This window comes from Triplophysa rosa, linkage group LG22 (genome assembly GCF_024868665.1).
Source record: "Triplophysa rosa linkage group LG22, Trosa_1v2, whole genome shotgun sequence".
NCBI lineage: Eukaryota > Metazoa > Chordata > Actinopteri > Cypriniformes > Nemacheilidae > Triplophysa > Triplophysa rosa.
Window position 1 is genome coordinate 19880447 of NC_079911.1, and position 10903 is coordinate 19891349.

The 10903-nt window shown below is 42.9% G+C and overlaps 2 protein-coding genes across 2 annotated transcripts; one reads left to right on the forward strand and one right to left on the reverse strand.

The window, feature by feature from the left end:
• Window positions 1–34: 34 nt before the first annotated feature.
• On the reverse strand, window positions 35–5839 carry trim69 (tripartite motif containing 69). The gene is made up of 6 exons (XM_057321886.1): window positions 5225–5839; window positions 5050–5145; window positions 3554–3787; window positions 3234–3256; window positions 3016–3131; window positions 35–1171 (listed from the first exon to the last, which is right to left on the reverse strand). The coding sequence occupies exons 1-6, from the start codon at window positions 5729–5731 to the stop codon at window positions 627–629; spliced, it is 1521 nt and encodes a 506-aa protein (XP_057177869.1). The 5' UTR covers window positions 5732–5839; the 3' UTR covers window positions 35–626.
• Window positions 5840–8547: 2708 nt separating this feature from the next.
• pcna (proliferating cell nuclear antigen) lies at window positions 8548–10852 on the forward strand. The gene is made up of 6 exons (XM_057321234.1): window positions 8548–9033; window positions 9590–9687; window positions 9795–9862; window positions 9951–10145; window positions 10221–10344; window positions 10421–10852. The coding sequence occupies exons 1-6, from the start codon at window positions 8813–8815 to the stop codon at window positions 10495–10497; spliced, it is 783 nt and encodes a 260-aa protein (XP_057177217.1). The 5' UTR covers window positions 8548–8812; the 3' UTR covers window positions 10498–10852.
• Window positions 10853–10903: the final 51 nt, after the last annotated feature.

The window sequence follows — 10903 nt, forward strand, 5'->3', positions numbered from 1 at the left end:
AACAATAAGCAATAGCACATAGAATCCGAAATTTTCGCACGTTAAAAAATAAAAACCTCGTTGTGTCAACCACATTTACACACCGCCTCCGGTATGTTCGTCCGTCGTAAAAAAATGCCTTAAGACTTTTCTGTCCTGTAATTCAGCTTTTTCCCCCGTGTATAAACCTTTTTTAAAGCTGCTGTAAGAAATTAAAAAAATCGCAGAAAACATTCCTTAATTGTCAAACAGGGGGTTTTTTTTGTGTTAAATTCCGCCTTAATCGCGTGCCATTAGCAGGGCACCGCTTCCTGTTTTCTGATTGGCTAACGCGTGCAGGTCGATAAGATTCTCCTTCTTTACGTGACTAAATAGGCCACGCCCCTGCGAATTTAATCAGCTACGATTTCGCCTAGTTATATCTCTCAGGCAGTAGGGAATATGGACATTTTAGACTTATTAAAAGTATTTACAGGAGCTTTGAGTAAAAACATTGTCATAAAGCTACCATACAACACATCATCAGCAGTACATGACAATGCTGTTCAAAACGAGTTTCTAAAACTGCTCAACTCCACATATCGCGTCTAACTAGGTCCAGCCCAGAATATACGATTATTATACACGACGAATATGAAAACGTCGAGTCAGACTTTAGGTAGGAACACTTTAAGCGGCTCGTTTTCGTGCACTTTGTCCAGGAAGCCCAGGTTAAAGTAAGGGTAGAGGGTCTCGGTGAAGGGGTCTTTAAAGGTGTAGAGATGCGTCATGCTCTCAGCATTATAGAAGGACACCAGTCCTCTCTTGTAATCCAGATAGACACCGATCCTCGCCAGCGGCTCCTCCAGGGACAGTAAAGTCGGAGGAGATGTTCCCGCCATGTACTGAACTCCGTACGACAGCGAAAGCGTCCAGAAGCCGTTGGCGGGCATCGTGTTGATGACGCCTTTTCTCGAGACGGATTCACGAGCGACTCCCACCGTCCACACGGTGCTGCTGTACACTTCCACCTCCCAGTAATGTCGACCTTTCGTGAAGCCCTGACTGCCCAGCAGAGACAGAGCGGCGTTGAATCGCTGTGGGTTGTCCTGCACGGCGTTGTTGAAGGTCTGATAGCGCACGCACGTGAGCGATGACGTAAGGCTCAGCCAGGGATTGGCCGTTTTGGAGTTGAACGTTATGACTGAGGGAACTAGTAGGAAAAAGAAGGTCAAGTTAGTGAATACATTATAGAGATGTTTGATTTTTTTGTTTACTTTTCCTGTATTAACTCGACTTGCACAATAACATGAATGCAAGTCGCTTAATTTGGATAAAAGGCTTCTTTCACTCTTGACTACTTTTTTAGGTCAAACATGTATTATATAAAAATAATGTGGCATTTACTGTAGTACGCCTAAATACAATAGTGTTTTAAACCTGTATTTACAGTTTATGCTGCGTTCCAGACAACTGGGATTTCGGATATTACCCACCTCAAACCCGGAAATAAACTTGAAGTTGGACATGGGATGGTCAAGGCTAAAAGGGATATTTTAGGTTTAAGGTTTGGTTTGAGGTAGGATTAGAATAAAAATAGTGCTTATGCGGTGAGATTTTGGGCCGTGGCTGTATACAGCAAACACAAAACGTTCCCTAACGTTAGTTTTTGGTTCCCAGAACATTATGGCAACCATAAACTAACGTTCTATTTCCGTAAAGGAAACTTTCCTGGAGAACCAAAAACGAACCTTCGGAAATACCCCTGATAGCACACATACATCTGGTTTACGTCTATTTGACGTCTGCATTTACATCTGCAAGACATCTACAATACATCGTTTGCTCATCTGCAATACGTCTCGGAGATGTCTGCTGTCAGACGTCATATAGACATCTAGAAGATGTCTGTAAGATGTTTATGATTTAGAATGGATGTACAACAGCTCTTTCTAAGATGTTTAGCAGATGCTTTTAAGCAGCAGATCTCCAGATCTTTAGCAGACGTATTACAGACGTTCAGACGTCTCCGAGACATATTGCAGATGAGCAAACTATGTATTTAAGATGTCTTGCAGATGTAAATGCAGACGTCAAATAGACGTAAACCAGATGGATTGTGCTATCTGGGACTGGTCTGGGAACCAAAAATTGTTAGCTGGCTTCTTGCCACAACCGACATGGGACCGCAGATTGATCAGCCCCGGCCTCAGCGTCATTTGACGTCACGTCCAAGATGCTTCCAGTAAGATTAGTGCGAAGCTACCTTATATGAAAACGTAAAAACAAACTTTAAAGTCCCCGTGAACCAGAAGTTGCGATCGTTTTTACTTACGTATTTTGACACGTTTCCGAGTGAAGTGGAATTTTGAAGGAGAAAAATAGTGGGTGTGGCTTTCGTCTTTCTCTGCGATTTGATTGGATGTATAAAACAGCCGTCACATTTTGAAATGGAACTGGCAGTTAACAGATGCTCCGCCCAAGCCGTCTAACATACGTCATTTAAGATGGCTAGTCACTACAGGACGGAAGTGCATTTTCAGATTTTTACTGAAGATTACGAGGGCACTGAAATTTTAAAAAGAGAACGACCCACACTGATAAACTATTTACAATGAACACTGCAGTATTTCATGAAAAAATAGGCATTGTCATTTTACATTTCACTGGGACTTTAAAATCATTTGTACTTTAAATACTTATAATAAAACTTATATATACTTATGATACTTAAATAAAAGTTTCTAATGTAAATTCAATCAATACATGTAAATGAATGCGCTTTTTAATGTGGCACATGATTGACCGGAACGCATTGTGGTCGGAGGTAAGACATTTGAACTTGTTTTGTTTCCATGAATGTTTCCACCTCCGGCTCTAGAATGAGCTAATAATACAACAGAATACAGCATGCATTACCTTACGATAGTGTAGAAAGTGCTATAATATACCACAGTTATGCCACAGTATTTTTCACGTGGGTAATTATTTGTTTTTTTGTTGTTGTTTTAGGACCGCTAGTCTCATTTCATAGTCCGAATGAGACGGTTCTCGCACCTGGATAGAGGCTTCCCTTCAGAGACTTCCAAACTCTGTATTGCAGTGGCCCTGCGAAGCGGCCCTCGCACAGGCTGGGCGGTGTCAGTGTCGGCTTCTCGAACTTCGGTGGCTGTCTGCTTAAAACAACAAGAGCCCAGACACGAAAACACTCAAGCGCTTGCTCATGAAGAAATGGAAAGCTGATATGACGTAACAGATCCAGAGTATTCACTCACCTTTGCAGCAGGCCCTTTATACTCTGCGAGGAAAGAAACAACAACATTCAGATTGATGAAGCTTTCCGGATGAGGTCAGTGTTTGAAACTAAGCTACGCCTCCCCCTTTCATCCCCGACTCTGGAAAATCCCCTTGTGCTGCACTAATGGCATTATCTTCCTATTGCACGGATGACATCATTATTGCATCCTGTGTCGACCCGTGTGCTCGCTCGCAGAGATTTTGATTTACCAGTCAACTTTGTTTTTCGAAGGAAGCATGTAGGAGCATTTTAATAACCGGTACGTTGATGTTGCGTGTGTGTGCTGCATGTGCTCACCCTGAGCAGCGTGTACGGGTCCTGTTCACTGAGTTTGTCCTCGATGTCATTTATAGCTCTGCGCAGGCGAGAGATCTCCACGCTGAGCAGGGCCTTGTGCTCATCCAGTCTTATCAGCTCTCTGCGCTCCTCCGTCTTCAGCTTCACCTGCAGGAGCTTCTCCTCCTGGTACAGGACCTGATGGAGCTCGCTAAACTGCACCTCGATTCTCAGCTTCAGATCTGCCGTGTGGTCCTGCATTCAAAGGAGCAGAATGTGTGCAGTGTATCATTTTCTATTACGACGTTGTAATGTCACCGTAGCTCAATCGGTAAAGCATCGTGTTAGCATCACAAAGATTTTGATTCGCAACGTAGCCTACGTGCTGATGAAAGGCTGGTTAAACCGTTGTTTAAACAATATGTGAATAACTGTTGGTTAATATTCAATAGATTATAATCCATCTAGAATCAAATTCATACCGATTCATGTTTGACTTCACGTTGACTTTAAAGATCTCTGCTTATGTTGCAACATATTTCATAACTTATGAAAAACCCTTCAGCATAACTGTGAGTGTCTTGAAGGGGTATTTTGCAAAAAGTTGACCGACGTCAAACTTTCAAGTTTAAACCTGCTCTTTACGTACTGCCTGATGGAAAAAGTACACAATATTTGGTTGTTAAAGGAATAGCCATATCTAAGAATCGGCTGGAAACACATCTCTTCCGTCAGCACCTGACCGATTAGTTCTGACTTCTATCTCTTTTCTACTCTTTCTATCCTTAAAAAAAAAAAAACTTAGCTCTGTATACTGTGGTAGGCTGTATGAGACCAGTTTTATTGCACTTATGCTTTTTGTTGTCCTTATGTTGTGCCAATTGCTTCCATTGTTTCCCTCATCTGTAAGTCGCTTTGGATAAAAGCGTCTGCTAAACGCAGTGGTTCTCAAACTGGGGGCCGTGGCCTCCTGGGGGGCCCCAAAATGGTTTCAGGGGGGCCACAGATTTTGTGGCATTTTAGAAATATAGATATTTATCATACATTTTGTGCAATCAAACATCAGAAAAACAACACCACCAACCAAAAGAATTGATGTTTTAGCATTGTTTAACTGAATATTTTCTTGGTTTAATTAAAATTTTAAGTTTAAGATTATAAGTCTTTATTTGGGGGGCCGCAAAGCAATGCACTCTACACAAAGGGGGCCTTACAACAAAAAAGTTTGAGAACCACTGTGCTAAAGGACTAAATGTAAATGGATAGTTTACCCAAAAATGCCAATTCCTTCATCATTTATTCCAAACCTGCATGACTTTTGTTCTTTTGCAGAACACGAACCAAGATATTTCACAGAATGTCGGCAACAACACTGGCCCCCATTGACTTCCATACAAACACAAAACCACTGAGAAAAATATCTTCTATCAAAATATCTTCTTTTGTGTTCCACAGAAGAAAGAGTCACACACAGGTTTTGAACGAGGATGCATAAACAATGGTTTCCATTTTCATACCTTTAGTTTCTTCACCTCTTCCTCCGTCTCTCTTTCGCACTCCAGAGCGGAGTTGAGTTCCACGTGAAGGGCACTCGCAGAAGCACTGAGAGAAGCCTGTTGAACGCAACGACAGTGACGCAAAGAGCTGAAGAATGTTCTGTTGCAATTGTCGACGATACAGCTGCGGTCTTACCCGATATCTCTGCTGCGCCTCTTCCACGCACACCAGCGTGTGAGATCTGTGGTCCTGCGAGATCCCGCACACCAGACACACCAGCTCTTGGTCTTCCTCGCAGTACAGTTTCAGCTCTTCTCTGTGTCGGCCGCAGAGTGGGTTAGGGGGCACCGTCTCGCCCGCTCCACCGGCCAGCCGACCTCCGCTCTCCTCTATCCCCTGGCAGTAGCTCTCCACGATATTGGCCACAATACGATTGGGACGGTAGCTCTGGCCGGGAAAGACTTTCCGGCATTGTGGACAGGAACCAGATCCGCACTGCGCTTTGCTCCGAGGGCCGCTCCAGTAACTGGTAATGCAGGCCTCGCAGAAGGTATGGTCACAGGGCAAGGAAACGGGGCGTTTGAAGAGATCCAGACAGATGGAACAGGTGAGGTCCCTGCTTAGACGCTGCGCGGAGCTCTTGGACACCTGAGGGCGGATTTGCTTGTCCATCTTGTCCGGTGTGGGAAGACTGTTGGACATGTCTTCTTTTGCTGTTACTCTGTTCTTTGATCTTGAGTGCTGTTCGTCTCGTCGTCTCGTTCCTCCGTTTTCTCTCTTTGGCTCTTTCCTGTTGACTCTGGGAATGAATAGGGGAGCCGAGGGGGCGGCTCTTGTCTCTGGCACGATCCTGCGGAGAGTTGGCTGGAGTTGCACGGCCCCCTGCTCTCCTTCAGCTTGACGTCAGACCTACAGCCAGAAAACTGAGAATCTGGAGGTCTCAATTTATGTTTAGAGAACTTTATTGCACACGTGTCCGAAAAACTTTGAATGCCATTCATGTGACTCTGAGTGCATCGGCGCAAAGACTTTGTGAGCAGAACCACATGTGTCCTACTGTCATTCGTTTTTTCTTTTCAAGCTTAAATAAAATGTGTAAAGTTGTGTTAGTGTTAAATATTCTACATAGAAAAGCACATTTCCTGGTGCGTTGTTATATATATATATATATGACAGTTTTAATACAGTATAACAAGAATAAACAGAAAATTCCAGCCAACTACATTGTCATTTTATATTTTTTAATAAACATTTGTATTGTTGTTGCACGCCTTAACAATATTTCACATTTTTGTACGCCGAAGTGCTCAATGAAGTAAACTTTGTATACGGGCAAACCAAACAATTACCAAGTTCTTTTTAAATCTATAGTTTGAAACAGTTCATGTTTTAATGGTCTGCTGCTGAGGCAGATGTTTATCATGTTGAAAGTCAAGTTATGGCGTGCACACGCCCTGCAGCGGCGCTGAGAGTTGGGCTGCTGTTATCTCAAGGGATTACAGGCAGAAAAGAAAGATGGAGATCGACTCCCTCCCACACACGCACACACACACACACACACGCACGCACGCACGCACGCACGCACGCACACACACACACACACACACTCTCTCCAGGATCGCTCGGCCTACGCTTCCTTCCTGTTCCCTCGTATTGTTCAATTTCATATATCCTGCCCCCGTCCAAGTTCCCAGAAATAAAGACGAAGAACGTCTCAAATTTGACCGATCACATGTTTGAACGAACACAGACCGTTTTGGAGCGTCTCTCGTGGCACACACAAAGCTTTGAGAGAAAACACCTCTGAAATGGATTCAGGTCAAGTCCGCGCTCCGCAGTGATGCTGTCTAACTCAGGAAACTTGGCAATCACGATGGGGGCTTTTAAATCTGAGGCTCTTTCACGTGTTTACTAGCAGTGGGAAATTCCCTGTTTCTGATGGGTGGAACTGGAGCTTTGGGGCCGAAGTGGGAACTCAGAGAGACGCTTTGGCATTCAGATAGATGCGAGTCCTGCGACGGAGAAAGACGCCTCCAATGCCACAACTGAGACTCCTGCTTATTATGATTGGTACAAGAGCTGTCAATCAACAGCATGCAACATAACACCCCCCAACACACAAACACATGCATGGTTTCACTTCACGACTCGGCATTTAATTCCGTTCTACAGACATCAATGCTCTATTATTTTGACTTCGTCTGTTACAACCTGCCATTCCTTTCTGCTTATACAGTATGTAAGACTTCGTATTGTTTTTGTTTTAAATAAGTTTAAATTTAATAAAAATAACATCTGTTTCTAGGCTTCTAATCAAAGCTCCTTCCAAGAAACTTCGTATCGAACTGGAAAGTGGAAAGTTAGAGCACTGTCTCCAACAACGTTTGTAAACATTTCTAATTCTTGAATAATTACTACACATCTAATTTTAATGACACAAGACTGAACTACTTGTGTATAAAAATGAACACGCATTTGTCCAACAACTGGACTGTTTGAATTGCGAAAAGATCTTATATATTATCGGTCAACTACCCCAAACAATCTGCATTAGAAACTTGGGCCACGACTTCATTGACGTCTTAAATACTTTCTTGGGCAAAATATGTCAAGGTTAATATGTGGCACAAATTGTTACCCCAATTAAATAATTGAAATTGAAAAATGAAGTAAAATTAAACTTAATAGTTTACATTTGTTGGACACCAGTTAGAAAGTGTGTGTGTTTTATTTATATGTTATGTTCTACATATTTTAGCATACTTTAACAAATGTCAAAGTGAATAACTGTAATATTTCAATGTACTTTAATATTATTCCTTTCCTTTCCTGCTTATCATACTTTGAAGCACCGCGGTGTTGTTTGTAGGAAATGGCGCCATCTGCCGGCCAAAAGCTGCAGCTTCACTGTTCAGAGTATCAAGGAAACGACGATGTAAAATGTTTGTACGGTGTTTGAAAGGAGCCTCCAACACAAGCTCCTTGTGTGAACTGTAAAAATATGATCTTAAACCATAATACACTTATGCAAAAAGTTTTTTGTGCTATTTATAGACACATGAATTATACTCTATACAAGACAATTCTTCAGCAAGAATTTGTATGTGTAAATATCATCAGTAATCATAAATAAATGAACAACGCGCTGAATCTGAGAGTTTGTGTTTTCTCTGTGTAGTAAAAATATATTAACTTTTAAAAACATATTCAGATTCTTAATTCTTTCCGAAATGTTTTAACATAAACACATTCATAAGAAATAATGACATTTCGTATCAACCCTTTAAATAGTCTTAGAAAACATACTGCTTCTTTGGTAACATTTAAAGAAGATGCTTGAAAATAAGACGCTGTAATAAATCCTACTGTGGACAAACAGATAGAATAACACCAAAGTACCGCGAGAGCGATTCTCGAGTAATGCTTTCGAACCGCTCTCGCGGTATCTTGATGTCACGCACTGACCATTCTGCGCAGCGCCTCCCGAACGTCTGCAGTTTCGCGTTTATGGGCGGCGTCAACGCGTGAGAGGAAGTGACGTAGGGAACAGCGGTCCAGTTTATGAAAGTACCCGCAAAAAAGCGCGCACTTGCATTGCGAGCCTCGAACCGGGACGCCGAGCAGTTCAAACGTCCGTGTTTCTTTTAGGGTCTTTGTGCGTCGATTAAAGCGCTGTTTGATGAACTTGGATCCGTGCAAGCGATTCAAAGCGTTAAACTAGGCCGCGCTCGTGTCGTAACAGGAGTTTTCAAGTTAACTTTGTATCCCTATAAGAAAAACGCGATGTTTGAGGCACGTCTCGTTCAAGGATCCATCCTTAAGAAGGTTCTCGAGGCTCTGAAGGACCTCATCACCGAGGCGTGCTGGGATGTGAGCTCATCGGGCATCTCTCTGCAGAGCATGGACTCGTCTCACGTGTCTCTGGTGCAGCTCACACTCCGGAGCGATGGGTTCGACTCTTACCGCTGCGACAGAAACCTCGCCATGGGTGTCAACTTGAGCAGGTAACCGCGAAAAAGTAACGTTAGTTAATTCGTTTTAAAACTTGTTTGTAGTCATTGCCGTCTCTATCACCCTCGTAGTTGCTTTGAGAACTAAAGTGGAACGTGCTTGTGCATGCCCCTAGATAAAGTTAGCGAGTGTTTTATCGTTAGTCAAGTAAGTAACTTATTATTCGCAGGTTAACATTTGTATTACCATAGTTTAATAACCAATGTCATGTCATACTATGGCGTTGTTCAGATTTGTCTGTGGTATTTGGCGCGCAAAGTGGTCCTGTGTTCTTCCCGCACTGCTGCTAGTGACGTCACTTACGCGCGTTGAAGATGGCGGGAAAGAGCCGGGGCGCCGAATGACACCGTCGTCTCACAGTTACACAAAGAAAGCTTTGCTGAAAAATAAAAGTTATTCTGTTTATACCAGGCCATTTGTTCAATTATTCATGAAAACGTTTGCATGGGCAGATGTTTCGTATAACCCATCGGTGGTTAAACATGCATGTTTATGATATGCAACATAACGCATTGTTGTTGTTCTGATGACGTCGTTCTTGTTTTCTAGCATGTCAAAGATTCTGAAGTGTGCTGGAAATGAAGATATCATCACGCTCAGAGCTGAAGACAATGCAGATTCTCTGGCACTGGTCTTTGAAACTCTCAGTGAGTTGCATGTTTTGTTGAAAGCAATGCTTTATTTATGCAAAACTGTTAAAACACGTCGTTGTGATTGTTTTTGAGACATTAACGTTGTCCTTAACCGTTTATAGATCAAGAGAAAGTGTCAGATTATGAGATGAAGTTGATGGACTTGGATGTGGAGCAGCTTGGGATTCCAGTAAGACCTTTGAAAAGAACACGTGGATATAATGCACAATGTATACATGTATGTTTATTTGAACATGTTCTGTTCTGTCCCTTCTCAGGAGCAGGAATACAGCTGCGTGGTAAAGATGCCCTCTGGGGAGTTTGCCAGAATCTGCAGAGATCTGTCACAGATCGGCGACGCTGTCATGATCTCCTGCGCCAAGGATGGCGTGAAGTTCTCTGCCAGCGGAGAGCTGGGCACGGGCAACATCAAGCTTTCACAGACCAGCAACGTCGACAAGGAGGATGAAGCGGTACGGCTTCTTTACAGACGAATCGGACCAAGTGTGCACGAGTCGACTAACCGGCACTTCTGTGTTTGCTTACAGGTGACGATTGAGATGAACGAACCAGTGCAGCTCATTTTTGCCCTGAACTACCTGAACTTCTTTACCAAAGCCACGCCCCTGTCCAAGACGGTCACGCTGAGCATGTCCGCAGACATCCCACTCGGTATGAACAAATCGACTTGTTCTTTCCGGTCTTAATGGTCTTCATACTTGTACTAACAATGACTTTTTTTCAACAGTGGTTGAATATAAAATTGCAGACATGGGACACATCAAATACTACCTGGCCCCCAAGATTGACGAAGAGTCCTCATAAACGGACATCATCAGGGTTTTCTTGCGCACACCAGACATGATTTGTATAAATGTTTTGGGAAAATGCATTTTACTCCTCAGTGTCTGCTGTGGTTTCCACGTCAATGGATTTCTGTGACCATCTGAGCCATGTTGCACGATTGGCCGAAAGCGTTGGTGCACTTATGGTAGTTTGCTCGTCAGCTTGACCAGTCACTGTGGGGTGAATCTGGACAGCTCATAGAAGCATGTTTCTTTCTATCCCCCTCTCTCTTGACTCCATTCAACTGCTCATTCCTGCCTGTAGATAATTGTCTGTAAATATCTTAATTGGACACCGTTCATCTGCTACCATTAATAAATCTTTTTTGTAATGATTGTGTCTTTTTGATGACTGGTATACAAAATATGCCTGTTTTTTTTCTAGG

Bases quoted from the DNA above. Each gene is read 5' to 3' on its own strand.
- trim69 (XM_057321886.1), bottom strand. From the start codon at position 5,731: ATGTCCAACAGTCTTCCCACACCGGACAAGATGGACAAGCAAATCCGC. The intron at 3,257-3,553 runs GTGAGCACATGC...CTTTCCTCGCAG, and splicing joins ACCCGTACACGCTGCTCAGG to AGTATAAAGGGCCTGCTGCA. The intron at 1,172-3,015 runs GTGCGAGAACCG...TTTTCCTACTAG, and splicing joins GAAGGGAAGCCTCTATCCAG to TTCCCTCAGTCATAACGTTC.
- pcna (XM_057321234.1), top strand. From the start codon at position 8,813: ATGTTTGAGGCACGTCTCGTTCAAGGATCCATCCTTAAGAAGGTTCTC. The intron at 9,688-9,794 runs GTGAGTTGCATG...AACCGTTTATAG, and splicing joins ACTGGTCTTTGAAACTCTCA to ATCAAGAGAAAGTGTCAGAT. The intron at 10,345-10,420 runs GTATGAACAAAT...TTTTTTCAACAG, and splicing joins GTCCGCAGACATCCCACTCG to TGGTTGAATATAAAATTGCA.